Here is a 15,509-nt window from a genome sequence, read left to right as displayed (position 1 = left end):
ATACCTCTATTCCTCTAAGTATTTAGTTGTACCTCTTCTCTTAGCTAGCCTAGTAGTTTTCTAATACCCTTCTATATAAGGCCTATAGGTGTTAATAGAATTACTAGGTTTCTAAGTCTCTACGCACTTATATGCCTCTAAGTAGATTCACACCGCATTTAGACCTATTGTCTTGCCTGCGCTGTTACACCTGTAGAGTACGTTAAAAGTAAAGCAGCTATAAGTAAATAAAAAGTTACTATTACTAAAGTTATACAAGATGCTTAGCATCTTTTTAAAATAGTAAAAAAATTAGAAATAATTAGAATATTAATAGACTTTATAAGCTAGGCCTAATAAGCTAGAGATTTTTAGCTTAATTGCTTATTACAATTTATTCTCTTAGCTTGCTTAGCTTACTTGCTTACATAGCAAGCCTATTAAGCTAGCTTGCAAGCCAGCTTAATTGTTGAGAACTCTGAACGTTCTGTTCTACAAGTCACGATTCAGTCACAACCTCAGAAAAGCCCTCTTGGTGAACGGGGTAGAGACTTCCATCTGTACGCAAGAATAGTATCTTGGAAAGGCGGCCAAGATCTAATGAGTTGTGTGCAGGTTAAGAAGGTCTGTAAGGAACTATCAAGTTAACGTCAACTTTGGATCAGTGCTGGCGGGAATCGGTCCGAATCGATTATCCGGAATCACGTGGCGCTATCCTGGATCTGGATCGGATCCATGAATCAATCCAGCGCTAAGGCTAAATAGGCAACTATTCTAAACAATTAGTCTTTTACTTAATTTTTTGTGCTATTATACTCTTAATAGGTTGTATAATAAACATTTAATAAAAATTTAGCTTAGGATAATAGAATTCTATTTACAATAGGAGCAGTTAATAGCTTAAAATCTAAACAATAAAGGGAGAAATGTATATTAAGCCCTGCTTTATACAACAAGCATTACAAAAAGTATCTTCTTTTTATTTTATTATATAAAAACATAGACATTGTAATTTAGAATGCTAAGAAGAACAATAAAAATAGCTAGGAGCAGCATAGCGCTAATAGCCGCAAAAGATGCATCTAGGTTTTTCCTGCTGCCTCTAACCTAAACGTACAAGCAGCTCTAGGAGTTGTAGCGCATACTGTAAGTTACTCCCCCTATTGTACAATAAGCTAACAATTTTAGATCTAGCAGAAATAGGTTCTCTCTGCACCCTATAATAATGTTAAATACTACAGCAGCACCCTTTATGCCTTCTAATTAAATACCCACTGCCTGTTATATGTTAATGCAGTGTTAATTTAGACTTATAGTACTATTAACATAGAACCTTACTATATGCCTTCTATCTTACATGTTGTACAACAACTAACTTACATAGTAGAGTATGCTAGCTATTCTTACTATAGTTTATTTTTAGAGTGTGTTTTACTCTTGTCTAAGTAGGCAGCTGCTTGCGCTAATTACAAATTTAAAGATTAGGCTGCCTGTTGCAGTTACTATAATAGCTCTTAACCTAATTAGTATCGTCTGACACCTAATAATAGTATAGGTCCCCTAGCAACTTTGTCTTCTAGTGTAAATAACATTGTTATAGATTACCTATACAAGATTAAGGAGCTAGAGAGTAATAATAAGAATAGGCGCTAGAATATTGTATAATAAATTACTTAAAATTAACAGTCTTTTTATAAGTAAAGAATAAGATAGAAAATAAAGATCTTTACTCTTTTAAATAGTCTACTTATTTTTAACTTAACTAGTAATTTAAAGATTTAATTACTTTAATAATATTAAAATTTAATAATGCTTAAGTCTAAAAGATTATATAATGTGCTTTAAAAAAGATATGTTCTAGTTTATTACTTATAAGTAGTATAGAGTAGATCTTAAGTGCAAGATAAGTAAGAAGGGGCTACTAAGATTATTGTACGTTATTCTGCCACTATTTTAACACATCTTTAACCCCCTTTGTTGCTAGCTCTCCTGTATACTCTGCCTACTTATCTAGATTCTCTACTAAAGCCTAATTACTAAGAATTTACTTAGTTATAGCTTTAATTAAATAATCCTAGACTTTATAAATAATCTATGCTGTTATATAATAAGTAGCCTGTTGTTTTCTTTACTCTTACACTTTACTTTAGAGAGGTGTTAATAATAAATCTTAATATTTAGATTAAAAATTAAGCTAGAATTATTTTAGCTAAGCTTTCTATGCTTTTTAGTCTTTAGCAAAGAACCTTAAGGTAAGCATTACCTTATTAGCCTAGTTTATATAATAATAAAGATGTAAAACTGTTGCAATTTAGTAGAGAAGATGCTTTTAAAGTAAGTCCTACTATTTTTGCTATGCTGTAAGTGCCTAGGTAGCTTATATAACATAATTTTTATTAAATTATGTATTTCCCTTCTTATGTTTTGCTAGGAAAGCTATTATGTAAGTCTATAAGATCTATAGAGAAGGAAGAGCCTGTCTAAGGCATTTTACATCTTCTTTGTTTTAGAGAATTACATTTTTAAAAATCTGCAAGAATGTTTTTATTATATAAAGCATTTTCTAATCCTTTATTTCTAAAGTATTGCGTTTAAGATTAAGTTAGTTTTTAACATAGAAATCTACATACATTTTAAGCTTAATTACTGTATTAATTATATAATACTAGCTGTTTTATCTTATATAATTGTCTAAGAGTATTATCTGTCTAGCTTACAAGATAAACTTATTTATACAAAGCCCTAAACTATAAATATAGACTACAATGTTATAAAGTTTGCTAAGGGGACTAATAGCTCTAATTATATCTTGTTGTATAGAATTAGAGGGTAATTTATTTGCCTTTTTAAGGTCTACAGCTTTAAGATTTTTAAGATAACTTTTATATAAACTTAAAAACAGAAATGCTTATATAATAAGATTAATAATATAACTAAAATAGCAAACTCTTTTATTCTTAGAATCCTAATGTAGATTAAGTTTGTTAGAATACTACTTACTAATTATACAATAGAGAGTGTTATTAGTGCTAGCATTATCTCTAACAACTGCTTCTAGATTTCTAGTAATCTTGTACTCCTTAAGTACTGTACAAAGTACAGAGAACTGTTCTTTACTAGAATAGCCTAAGACTAGTTGTAAAGTAAGAAAGTGTTTAGTAACAGTATTATCTAAGCTTTATACAAAGTGTCTAGTAATTGCAATAAATAGAATTTAGTTTAGAGAGGTCTAGAGATTAAGCGTAACATTAATCTTTAAAGTTGCTGTTTAAATCTTACGCTAAAAAATAAGCTTCTCTTTATACTAATAGCTTTAGATTGCTGTATAAATAGTAAAGTGTAAAACTAAAATAGCCTCTCTAGTAACAAGATTTAATGCTTGTATAAAAGCTTAAAAGGACAATAATTTAATAACTAAGAGAGTAAAATGCTGTTAAATAATTAGTTATATAAGAGCTTTTTAAATAATATCTTTATTTAGATAGGCTTTAAACGCAGCATTCTGTATATCTTCTTTTGTGTAAGGTTCTGCGTAGTCTTATAGCTTTTAGAGTTTAATAGCACCTGCTTATTATATAAAAGAAAGAGTACCCTTTGCTAAAACTTAGTAGTTAGATTTTAAGTGCCTTTAAAAGTTTATAACAACCTTTAAAGCGTAGTTGTAATTGTAGAAATTACAGTATTAGAGAAGCTAGCTGTTTTATTTAGTAGGTTTATTAGACATTAGTAGTTGTACAAAGTTTCTAATGTCACTGCCCTTATTTTTAGGCACTAGAGTTAAGCTTAATTTATAGGATTCTATTGTACAAGACTTTTAAAGTTGTTTTATTAATAGGGAAGCAAATTTTCAGCTAAGACTATGAATTGATTCGAGGATCCAATCCAGATTCAGGATAGCGTGGATTCGGATCGATCCACGAATCGGATCGATCTATCGCCAGCACTGCTTTGGATGCCTCAAATGGCAAGCGCTCTAAGCACGTGACCTTCATTTTAAGGCTGACTTGTTAGGTAATGCACCCCTTGAGGTCCACGATGTTTTCGAACCTTCCGAAGATCCATTCTCCGTAAAAAATCTTCAAATAGCTGCATCTATGAAAGCTCGAGTTGTTCAGAAGCCCAGGCTGACTAAAAGCTGAAGCTGCCCACACCCCCATATGCGAAGGTGAACTTTCAGAACTCACAACCATATCTGCCCTCTACGTAGCGTTTAACTTCTACTGCCCCTTCACTATCCTCGGCTACCTCATTCTATACGTCATCCAATTTCGAATATCTTGAAGTTTTCTATCCCTTGTGAAAGATTCTCTCAGCTTCCGTCACCGTCACTCGCTGCGCCGCTGTGGAAGAGGCACTAGCCTCAATTTTTTCACCGCCACATAAGACTTGGTTTTATTCCCAGACAAATGGTATTGTTACGCCACTTTGATTACGGATTGCCAATATCCATGTCTTCCCCAGCCATGTTCTCCGTGGCTTGAAATTTACCGAAAGAGACGTCTATCCAACCTCCGACTAAACCTGTATACATTCGACCTTGCATACTGGGACCTCTCTTGAACAAAATTATACATAAAAGTTTCCCACAATCCCAGTAACTCCTCGAACTAACTTGCTCCATTCCTGAAGTTTCTTTTGTCATCAATTACTAGATTCTTAATAAAACGGAACCTCTTATTTCTAGCTTCCTTGAATAAAGTCAGAGGCTTTCTAAAGGAGATCGAGTTGGAATATAGAAGTCTTCCTAAAATCGAATTACTCTCTCAGTTTCTGCCTTCAAGTAGCTGTGGCACTGTGTTGACGCTATGGACGCTAGTTCTCTGTGCCTCCGACACTTGGCTCGGCATCATCCGAACTTTCAGAAACATTCAGGTCCACCTCGCCGCTTTCTTGCATTTTTATAATGATATTGTCTCACACGAGGACGATCAGCTTAGCATCAACCGAGTATCACTTCTTTCACTTTGTGGCGTGGACTCTGCCCAAACAGCTCGGCCACCCTGTCAAAATGAGTATAAAGGGGACCTACTTCACTTGAATACCACAGTATCCTTCTCCAACACACCACTGTGTCTTTCCTCAGCCTATTTTCTATCTTTCTCTGAACGCCAACGTCACTTCACGCGCCATTCAGTCGTCTTGAATTTATAACCACCCAAAGATATCCATTCAACCGAAATTCTATCACGATGAGTTCTACTGGCAAAGGAAACACTCAGAATACCACTGGAAATGGTCAAGGCCAAGGTGTCGCCGGAGGTCACGGCGCCAATCAGGGCAGTGGACTCCTCGGGGGCCCATTGCAACTGCAGCCTTGCCCAGTCCACCGAGATTACCTACAATATGGGGCTCCACGTCCGTGTCCTCGCTGTCTAGTGAGGTTCCACTTTTCCATTCTAGTGGGCATGTGCTTACGATTTCAAAGGCAACGATAGATCCGCAGTAAATAGCAGATTCATCTGCCACCATTCTTCCGTCGAATCTCACGGTGGCAACCTGGTACTCTGCTTTGGTGTTTGTTATCTTTGGGTTTTGATGGTCATTTGAAAATTCATTTCTTTTTGAAACCCTTCCTTTGGTCCTTCCAGCGTGCCAGCCTGTTAGGAGCCCGTTGCAAGATCTGTAGCCACTCTTTCAAACACCAAATGAATTTGTTCTTCTACCCCATTACCCCCCCTTGTTTGTGACTAGAGAAAGTGTACTCCATATTTTCTTGATTTCTCATATGCCTTTACTTTTATATCTGCTCCCGGCCTCGCCCTTGGTGTTCGTTAGTGCGAGACTAGTGTCTGCGATCTATAAGAATTTTTTGAACTGGGGCCAAAAAAATGAGTCCGCTCTATCATCAATCCTTCCATCAAGTTTCGCATAAACAGTGCATATTTCTCAAGTTGTGGCCATGGCACCGAACTGTGCCCATAATTCTTAGTACCGACGTTCCGATGGAAGGCGCTATCCTGAACTCCTTTCATAATGTCCTCAAGACACCGCCCCTCTTCATCCAACACTGCCTTATCCCGCCCAAACAGATTACACAACATGTCTTCATCTCTGATCCTGTATTCTTCGCCACTGTCAGGCACCACTTGCAGCAAGCTGATTCGCCTAAGCGTCGTTGCGGCGGCGTCAAACTCGGGGCGCAAACTCCACATCGCTTCAAGCAGAATTTAGGCGCTTCGTATCGAACATCTCCGAACAGACGGAAAGCCTGATATGTACGGCGAAAGCAAAAATTTCTTCAATCGCGACGTCAACCTTGCCAACTCCTACTCACGGAAATAAATGTCTAGGAGTTTCCGTGGGGCGTCGGGAAGTGCTTCTTACATTCGCCCCGAGAGTGTTCTCTAACACTGGATGAGTCAGAGCGCCTCTCCAAACAACCCCTTGTGGCTTAGAAGGTGGAAAGCACCCCTTTTGGTATCCTTTTAAACCGAGTTTGATGCTAAAGCACCAGTATCCGAGTCTGGTACTGGGGCGAATTCGTTTATTCCCAAGGACCGATAATCAAGACACGCAGCTCCGACACTCTAGGGACATAGCAATCTTGAGCTACGACTACTACTATCAGGTTCTGCTTTGGATGACCTCTAGAGCTCGGATCTCACCGTCCACTTTCTACTTTACCCCCGTCTTCCGCATTCCTAACCTAGGCAAGGGTTCATAGGTTCCAGTCTCCTAAGTATGTACATTGCCGGCAACAACTGAACTCAGCTAGCGGTGGTCTAGTGCCGTGAACGGCCATGATCCAAGTATACCAACCTGCCGTCATTTGATCCATACCTATCCATATGAAGAAATGCCCTTTGGTACAGGAAAGTTTCCCCATTCAATGCTAGCTTAATCGACGTGGTTTGATAGGTCCTGTCCCTCGGTGCTAACGACTCCAACCACCTCACTAGACCGGCGTAAATGCCGCTTGCTTAATTCCATCCATCTACCTTAGTTCCACGCAGAACTTTCCGTCTCTAACTTTTGGATCACGTGTTCAAGTTTATGAGTGTCACCATTCAATCCCACACGAAAATCACTCACGCCTACGAACCCCAAATGATTCAGGAACCTTTAGGGCGCCTGTCCATCACCCCTTAGCTCCACCTGCACTCGCTGGTAAGAGGAGATTGCGCTGGACTCCGACAAACCACTTAAGAGATGCTGTCAGGTTGGACGTCAAAAAAAGAATAACGTGCCGCACGCACACGCGGTCTAACGGCCGCCTCACTTTCGTCAAACTAGCCAACCAGGATGCCGGAAGCGCGTATTTATCTATCGATCATTAAAATGTTCCAGCTCGAGCTTCTGGCAGAAATATTGCATGGTAGAATCCTGCTCGTGGCAATTGAGGAGCACTAGAAGGCTAACCAACATATTTGGCGCCCTTGACATTAATTATCTTCGATTTGTTTTTAGGTAGGAGACTGAGCAGCTCCAAGGAGCTAGTTTTGATGAGACAAAGAGCTGTGCCCTTTCGTTGCCGGTACAGCATTGGGAACAACGCTGCGGCTCAAGCGCCCACCACAACTCACGCTCGTGGGAGTAAAGGTTCAGCGGTGAGTCACCGCACTCAGTTACCGACTGACCCGGTTGCTGTTTTCGGAGGAAGAATGCGTTTCGTAAAGGGCTCGTAACATTTGTGCAACTTCCTTGGGGCCAGTCAGACCTTTCGTCTTCAAGGCTAACACCATGCAAACGCCTCACTTTCCATGCCTCTAAAGATCCGAGATGGCGTCCAATTACCTCTTACAAGCGGTAGAGTGCCCCATCCGACTGTTCGCTTTCGCTCTTCTCCTCTGTGTTGAGCCTTCGACCCCTACGCGGCTGCGCCGCACTGTGCCGCTGTGGCAGAGGTGAAGGGGAATTAAAAGAGAACCCTACCTCATAGATCGACTTCCTGCATGCCTAAGGTATCGAATCAAGCAAATTACGCCTTTTTCTACACCGCTCAGCCAATTACGCCGCTCAGCCCTACTGAAGGACGGTTATCGCCCCAGGGTCGTTCCGCATCCCCAAGCGATCAGCCTTCACTACAGTGCCGCCTCCTCCCTTAAACTCCCTAAACCCTGTCTTCCCACCAATAGCTAATTCAAATTAGACGCCGAGTTCAGTTTGTACACCGAGTTCTGCCGCCGCTGACGCCTCGGAAGGAAGACTGGATTGTCACACCCGTTCCCGCAATCTTCACGGCTGCTATGCTGCATGGCTTTAGCCCCAGCTCTCCTCCATGCCGCAAGCTCATATCCGTGTTTCGCAGCTGAGTCACTCTATAGATAGTTCCTTCGGCGCGCGCGCCATATTAGTCCAGATGTGGTAAATGCGACTTCAGTTCACCGCATCCGTTATCATTGCGCTACGATTGACATCCGGCAGCATCGAGAGAGGCTATGTTCTATGATATGGAGGCGGAATAGCCCCCATCCCACCCCGGCTCCCTCTCCCCAATCGATCGGCCGAATAACCAGCAATAGCCAGCACTAATCCCAAGTCAGCTGACCGTATAAGCATGCAGACCACCCGAAACATGGCGTAAACCAGGCATCTTGTTCCACGTACATGATTTGCTCAGACGACTCAACTTTAAAAGTACCCAATAGAGTTTCTCCTCCTGGATCACCAACAACAATCCCAACACCTTCAACCACTCTCACGTCTCCCGCGCCCTTCTTCCCTCAATCTTCACCTCCTGGCAACTCCCGGCCTGGGTGGCGCCCCAATTTCCCTTGCATCTGCACACATTGCGTTAGATTGTCGCTCACTCAGCCGGCTTGCCACAATATGCGCTCCACAATGGCTCCTACATTATCTCTCGGTCCATCATATGATCCCCACCACATGTATTCCGCATCAAACGCGCGGCGGCGGCAAAGACAGTACGGCCATTTGGTAGTCGACAAGTCTAAGCGGGTGAGCCATCCGCCGTGCATTCATTCTCAACCAATTATTCTCAGGAAGTAATCGGCGATATTAGAGAGAGGTTTTGCATCAGGGTGAAGACTCTGTGACTATCGGATGATCATTACAAGGGTAGAGTCACAATTACGTGGGACAGTGGCCATGAGAAGGGTATTGGGTGGCCAAGAATGAGCGATAATGCGTCTAGCACTCAAGGTGGTAGACAAGGATTTTGGTGGATTGGTGGTGTACTACATAGCTAGATATACAGTGTCTTGACTCGAGACAAGAATAAAAAGAGACAAGGAAATGTATGGTAAGGTATGGTAAGGAAAGGCATTAGAGAGCACTACATGTATCCTTTTTCTCTGACGAAATGCAACGTAATAATTAACTGGACCCCAGATACACCCAAATAAAGTGGCCCACCATGCTCACAAGAAGCGTCCAAATGATCCAGCTTACACCATAGTACCCACGTTTTAATCTTGCCATTCATTCCTATCACCAGGTTCCTAGATCACACTTGATTAAAACCACATATGACCCTTCTCTCGGCGTCAAGTTTAGCTTCCAGTTTCTGTACAAATAGTTAGTTCCATCAATCCCGTTCCGCAAAGCAAGAAGATACTCACCAGTCTCAACCCCAAGCTGCCGTCCCTCCAATCCCCCCGTAATCTTCTTCTTCAACTTTGCAAACCCAATCTTGCCTTGATCCTTCGCGAACTTGGCATTGCGGGCCGGCTCTGTCTCCTCATTAGCCTTCCCACACGCCAGTGAAACGGTGTGTCACAACATACTCCACTGCATCAAACCCCTCTGCTTGCGCTCCTCGGCCCTCTTATTCTGTCGATTAACGTCCTTACTAGAACTCGTCGACGACTGGTTCAATGAGCCGTTCGTATCAGTTGTTGTTTCGGTGCGGTCTATGCTGGCGGAGGCACGAGCGGAGCTGGGAGATAAATCGGTGCTTTGGTGTTGGAGTTGGCCGTTCATGCTGGACATGTTGCCTGCGTTGTCGGCGTCTTGGATACCGAGATCTTCGGACGAAGAGCCGCTGTCGTTGTCGACGTCGTCATGGTCTTCGTCATCGCTTGGGTGGTATGGGTCATGTAGTGGTTCTTCAACGCCAGGTTCTCTCCTCTTTTTGCCTTTGGTATCCATATATGCCTTCGGGTCGTGACCAAAGGCTCCAGACCAGTCTTCACCATCCTTGGAGAGCCATTTCTTTTTCTCTTGATCATCTGCTTGCTTCAGCATGTCTCGTCCCTCAACCAGTGATTCGTCGTGCAGCCGTTGGAGGCGATCTGGGAGTTCCTTGTCGACTTTACGGTTGCGAACGCCTTCAGTGAGACAGCATTCCCAGGTTTCATAGGTTTCACGGGATTCATTATCGACAATGAAGGATTCGTGAGATTCATCTGTTCCCGCCTTGAATCGAGCACGGAATTGAAGGCGACCGACTTCTTCGAGTTCGTCGAGGCCTGGTTCTTTCTTGCAATTCTCCTCCGTGATGTAGTTTTGGGTGAGGCGGGCCGGATTTGCCGTCTGCCAGATGGGAATGTTGATGTCTGCGTCTTCGTTATCTATGAAATGCTGAAGCCAGATCGTTGCATAGGCATCTGCTTTCCTCTTGTTGGCGACATGGAACTCGAATACGATGGGCGATCTATAACGATACTTCACGGGTAAGCGAATATTGTTCTTGCCCCCTGTAGTTGTCAAATCCCAATAGTAGCCATCGCCTTCATCAAGTTTCTGGGCTTGGGATCGAGAAATCTTTCCCGTGCTGCCACCGGTTCGAAGTCGCAACTTCGCTGCACGAGTGTATCCCACTGCCAGGATCCGCTCAGACCGGAATTCAAATGTGCCTACATCCCAACCTAGCATGTTTGCAGGGAGACGAGTTTCAATGCTGCGGAAAAGGAGCGAGATACGAATGCGGCCGAATCCAATGCCTCCATCGAGCGGATACCACCGAGTGACTTGAGACGATGTCTCGAGAATATCAGAAAGCTTCAAGGGTACGACTCCAAGTATAGGATCGTGTTCTCGATTGCGGGAATCGCGAACAGTGACCGTGACGATGGCTGAACGCCAGTCGCGAATGAATCGTTCTGTTCCTGCGTTAAAAATAGGCTGGGACGAGACGGCCTTACTCCTCGTTCGGTAGACAAGCTGGTCGTTGTAGAGGATGGTACAATAAGATGTGGGAAGATTCCCTCCTGTCTCTTCAGTAGCTTCCCCAAATGGCTTCGCTGGCTCATACTCTCTCCCTCTACGATTGCCCTCACTGCCCTTGACATTTTCGAGTTCGAGGTTCACAATCTGGTGAACGATGATGGAGCACACTCCACTTGGCCATAAAGGGTCTGGTGGAGTGTGCATCACAGCGTCGTCTTGCTCACTGTTTATGACACCTTTATCATCCTGTAGTGACGGGTCGTCTTTCAACTCGTCTGGCAGTGCTCGATTCTTGCCGTCAGTCCTCAGCGCAGGGCGGAACTGAGGCTTGCCGAAGTAGCCCACCTCCCAGTGAAGTTCACCCGGCATTTCGCTTCCAGCGTCCATACCTGCCAATTTGGACACTTGCGGATACATCCTGCCAGGATGTTGAATCATCTTCTGCATCGAAAGCTCGACTTTCCCAACGATGTCATCCGCAGTATGACGATCTGAATCCCAAAGTTCTACACTAAGGTTCTCATCGGCTTTGATGAGTTCTGGGGTAACCAAGAGCGCCGTAGTTTCTTCCCAGATAGGATTCAAATCATCGGTGATGACCCGGGTACAGTACATCGGCTTACTGTACTTGGAAAAGGCCAGCGTGATGTAGGGGTCGCTTCCGCCATGCGCAGAGCCGCGCCGGTCTTGCTTGCTTAGGCCCACAGCTCGATGGATACGAATCCACATGACACCAAGAGCCTCTACATCCTTCTGAACAGAGTCGCCCTGAAGAATAGCTCGCATGTCGATGCTCATTGACTTCGGTGCGACATACATACTGGCCGCGGCTCCAATCGCGTAGTTAACAAAGTTGCTAATTAAGGGCAAGTTAAGGATGTTAACGCCCTTTTCAACCATAGGTATGCAACCAGCTTGAACGTGAGGAGTACCCATCAGAGTGAACGACAACGTCTTCAGGAAAGGAGGCTCTGGTGTCATGTTGAGACGGAGGCGGACAGTCCCAATTAATCCTTGCAATTCGACAAAGATCGGAAGTGGAACGCCAAATAATCCCTTAATACCCAAGTAGAAAACAAGTTGCATGTGCATATTGCGGGCCTTGTCGGAAGCTCGCTTGCCGCTAGGTTTTGCATGGTATGCGAACGAGACTTCTAGATTGTAGAAATCGCCTCCTTCTTCATCGGCCGCCGCTTCCTGGGGATCTTTGGTCTTCTTGTTTTCCTCATGGATGGACTTCTTAAGTTCTCCCATGTGACTGTCTGGCAGAGCCCGAAGGCTAAGAATTCGGAGTGGATTGCTACCCTGATTAATCTCGGCGACACGGACGTTTTCAATAACTCCTGGAACACTGGCTTGCATGACATCTTCAAGCGTGTCTGCAACTCCTTGGAACATATCGGGATTGATCAAGCCCCAGACAATCCCTAGCAAGCTGTTCATCCACTCAACGGATTCAGGAAGTAGATTGGCGGTGGCCTAGATATGAATTAGCATGTTCGAGTTTCCGTTATGACCTGGAGTATTCTTACCACCTCACCGCGTGTCTGCTCACTGTGCCATTCTACTTCCCTTCCGCTGCGCACCACCTCTTTCATCCACAACCATACCCCGGATGAAAGGCACATACTCAAGAGAATCAGTCCCTTGAGAGCTCCGCCAAATATCTTGCCAATTACTACTGTCGTCACAAGAATACCAATGCACAGAAATCCAGCCCGTTTCTCGAGAGCAGCGAACATAGGTTCATAGCTGACGGACGGAGTCGGGTGGAAGAGAATGTTGGTCTTCTCACCGTGAATTGGAACATCGGAAGTAGTACCCTCTGCAACTGGGTCTGGGGGAGCCGTGACATCCTGGTTGTACTTGTAATCCTCGAAAGATTGTGAGGGATCTGTCTTGATGGGCTAGAAATAGTCAGATAGATATAGCAATCAAGCATTGGTAAATGAACTCACCGTATCCTTCCCTAAATTAGCATTTGGAACAGACAGCTATTCTAGTCAGCCCTGGCTTTAAACCGTCTTCTTCCTCGCATTATACCTGGGGATTCTCCACTTGATTCATCATAGACTTATCTGCGTCCTCAATGACGACCTCCCTGCCCGTCGTCGGATCCGTTACCTTCTTCTGAGTGCTCTTGATACCCGTCTTCTGAGGTTTATGTGGGACAACGTCACTAGAGGAGGTCTGCTTAGCAGACATCTCTTCGTCTAGTTTGCGGTCTCGCTCTTTCTTGTCTTTGTCGAGATTCTGGATGAACTTCCTCACGGTCGGAACGGGGTTGGCACCGGAGTAATGCCCACCAGGCATGTGCTGCTGTTGTTGTTCCGCCATGGTAATGCTGTCCCCTCTTGGCCTTCTGGTCTGGGTTTAGCTGCACAAGAGGAGCAATTGAGGCAAAGTCAGCTGAAATTGACTGGGGACAAAGGGAGTGGTGAGGCGCCCAAGGAGGGGAGGAAATTAAGTAAAGGAGTGCTCTGAAGCTGTAGTACGAGAAAGCAGGGAAGACGTAGTTTGCGCGCGTTCAAGAGGTTGATGTGCAACCCTATACGAACCTCTCGGACAATGACATCATACCCTACGCAATCGCTCTGGCACAGGCAAGCCATACCATCAGCCATGCCACTTTCGCAAAGACATTGACGCCCAAGCGCGCAGCTAATGAACGCCAACGAGCCGTCGATATTCTCTACGGCTGCATTTTCAATTCTCATCCTAGCCCTCCTGACTCAAGTGGAGTTCACTGATCGTCATGGGCAAGGGTGCTGCGATCACCGTCAGGGGATCTCGCCCAATCAACAACACCAAAGGCGGCGCTTGTTTCGTCTTGCACACGGTCTTGGCGAGAGCCCCGCGATTCATCGGCTGTCCCATCTCGACCCACCCTCTCAGCCACTATCTTGTAGAGACATATATCTTGACATGTCGGGTTGGTTCACTCTATTTACAAACTGCCGCTACGTCCTTGATGGCGAGCTCGTTGAAGACCACCTCGTCATCTCGGATGAAACGGGGTTTATCTTGAGAAGAGAGGGGTATATTGGAGGCGAAGCCGTTGACCTTGATGATAATATCATTGCCCCCGGTTTCTTAGAGCTTCAGACTAATGGAGTTAATGGGTTCCACTTCACACATTTTGAAGATGAGAAGAGCTATGCAAAGAAGATTGATGGTGTTGCTCGACATTATGCTACTCAGGGTGTAACGGGCTTTTGGGCGACGATACCGACGGTGAAGGGGGAAGATTTCAAGAAGGTGGGTATTTTTGTTTGTACATATTTAACTGTATCACAACACCATATGCTTCCAATACCTCGTTTCTTTGCATCAATACATCAATAGTGCCACGTGAATCTATTTCAATGTCGACATTTCAGCAAAACCTCTAATATCTGACATCCGGGTCTCTTTCACTTAACCGCATCTGACGCGTAGCATAGATTCTCCCATACTTGGTCCCTCGAGACATCCCCAACGCTGCTTCACTTCTCGGTGCTCACTGCGAAGGGCCCTATCTCCACCCTTCAAAAAAGGGTGCCCACAATGAATTCCTCTTCCAAGCCTGCAACACCTCTCCTTCCGACATTTACGCCTCTTCAAACATCTCTTCCTCCATCAAACTCGTAACTCTCGCACCAGAGCTCCCCTATTCTTCCCCTCTCATTAAGTCCTTCGTCTCCCAGAACATCAAAGTGTCCATGGGCCACTCCAACGCAACCCTCAACGAAGGCCTCTCAGGCCTCACAGCAGGCGCAACTTGTCTAACCCACACTCTAAACGCCATGTCACCCATCACATCGCGAGCCCCTGGTCTAGCAGGTCTAATCTCGCTACCACCATCCCACAAACCACCGCCACCCTACTTCACACTTATCCCAGATGGCCAACACCTACACCCCAATACAGTCTCGCTGCTCTACAATACCAACCCACAACGCTCCATTCTAATAACCGATAGCATCGAGCTCGCCTCTCTGCCCGACGGTACGTACCCAGGACATTCGCAGATCCCATTCCAACAAACGAAAAAGGGGACAAGAGCAACGATTGCAGACACGGATACGCTAGTTGGCGGATGTATTAGTCTACAACATGGGATGCGGAACTTGATGAAGTGGACTGGCTGCGGGATTGCGGAGGCAGTGAGCACGGTCACGGAGAATGTGGCTGGGTTTATGGGAATTGATGGGGAGGGAGGAAGGGGGGTTCTGAAGGAGGGACGGAGGGCGGATTTGTGCGTTTTGAACGAGAGTGGAGAAGTGTTACAGACGTGGGTTGCTGGTGTGAAGGTTTGGGATAGAGATGAGGAGGTTGCAAAGATGGAGAATGATGGGGAGTCGAGGGGTTGGTAAAGGAGCTGGATTTCGGTGACTGAGTACTGGACAAGATAAGAGGGATAGAGCTTAGAATGGATAACGAATCATATTTCGGTTGCTAGGACTCTATGCTGATAGCAT

The 15,509-nt window shown here is 44.5% G+C and overlaps 6 protein-coding genes across 6 annotated transcripts; 3 read left to right on the top strand and 3 right to left on the bottom strand.

The window, feature by feature from the left end:
- Positions 1 to 3,836: 3,836 nt before the first annotated feature.
- Positions 3,837 to 4,600, bottom strand: BDR25DRAFT_361200 (uncharacterized protein; the record flags this gene model as incomplete). Its single annotated transcript, XM_033696380.1, has 6 exons — positions 3,837 to 3,978; positions 4,000 to 4,158; positions 4,225 to 4,292; positions 4,384 to 4,479; positions 4,516 to 4,523; positions 4,567 to 4,600. 6 exons carry the CDS (start codon positions 4,598 to 4,600, stop codon positions 3,837 to 3,839), a joined length of 507 nt encoding a protein of 168 aa, XP_033541824.1.
- A 123-nt stretch (positions 4,601 to 4,723) lies between these two features.
- BDR25DRAFT_361199 (uncharacterized protein) lies at positions 4,724 to 5,704 on the bottom strand (the record flags this gene model as incomplete). The annotated part of the gene is made up of 7 exons (XM_033696379.1): positions 4,724 to 4,771; positions 4,813 to 4,892; positions 4,924 to 4,979; positions 5,014 to 5,046; positions 5,098 to 5,285; positions 5,320 to 5,608; positions 5,643 to 5,704. 7 exons carry the CDS (start codon positions 5,702 to 5,704, stop codon positions 4,724 to 4,726), a joined length of 756 nt encoding a protein of 251 aa, XP_033541823.1.
- A 103-nt stretch (positions 5,705 to 5,807) lies between these two features.
- On the top strand, positions 5,808 to 7,655 carry BDR25DRAFT_361198 (uncharacterized protein; the record flags this gene model as incomplete). The annotated part of the gene is made up of 9 exons (XM_033696378.1): positions 5,808 to 6,157; positions 6,187 to 6,284; positions 6,339 to 6,635; positions 6,691 to 6,709; positions 6,774 to 6,828; positions 6,879 to 7,234; positions 7,267 to 7,378; positions 7,410 to 7,600; positions 7,631 to 7,655. 9 exons carry the CDS (start codon positions 5,808 to 5,810, stop codon positions 7,653 to 7,655), a joined length of 1,503 nt encoding a protein of 500 aa, XP_033541822.1.
- A 43-nt stretch (positions 7,656 to 7,698) lies between these two features.
- BDR25DRAFT_361197 (uncharacterized protein) lies at positions 7,699 to 8,333 on the top strand (the record flags this gene model as incomplete). Its single annotated transcript, XM_033696377.1, has 4 exons — positions 7,699 to 7,823; positions 7,859 to 8,005; positions 8,069 to 8,216; positions 8,274 to 8,333. The coding sequence occupies 4 exons, from the start codon at positions 7,699 to 7,701 to the stop codon at positions 8,331 to 8,333; spliced, it is 480 nt and encodes a 159-aa protein (XP_033541821.1).
- A 775-nt stretch (positions 8,334 to 9,108) lies between these two features.
- Positions 9,109 to 13,386, bottom strand: BDR25DRAFT_296206 (uncharacterized protein; the record flags this gene model as incomplete). The annotated part of the gene is made up of 6 exons (XM_033688902.1): positions 9,109 to 9,445; positions 9,501 to 9,611; positions 9,666 to 12,528; positions 12,582 to 12,956; positions 13,008 to 13,043; positions 13,093 to 13,386. The coding sequence occupies 6 exons, from the start codon at positions 13,384 to 13,386 to the stop codon at positions 9,432 to 9,434; spliced, it is 3,693 nt and encodes a 1,230-aa protein (XP_033541820.1). The 3' UTR covers positions 9,109 to 9,431.
- Positions 13,387 to 13,954: 568 nt separating this feature from the next.
- Positions 13,955 to 15,404, top strand: BDR25DRAFT_337311 (N-acetylglucosamine-6-phosphate deacetylase; the record flags this gene model as incomplete). Its single annotated transcript, XM_033693177.1, has 2 exons — positions 13,955 to 14,307; positions 14,493 to 15,404. Exons 1-2 carry the CDS (start codon positions 13,975 to 13,977, stop codon positions 15,402 to 15,404), a joined length of 1,245 nt encoding a protein of 414 aa, XP_033541819.1. The 5' UTR covers positions 13,955 to 13,974.
- Between the last annotated feature and the right edge of the window lie 105 nt (positions 15,405 to 15,509).

This window comes from Lindgomyces ingoldianus (assembly GCF_010093535.1).
Source record: "Lindgomyces ingoldianus strain ATCC 200398 unplaced genomic scaffold BDR25scaffold_42, whole genome shotgun sequence".
NCBI lineage: Eukaryota > Fungi > Ascomycota > Dothideomycetes > Pleosporales > Lindgomycetaceae > Lindgomyces > Lindgomyces ingoldianus.
This window is presented reverse-complemented; position numbering and strand designations above follow the sequence as displayed.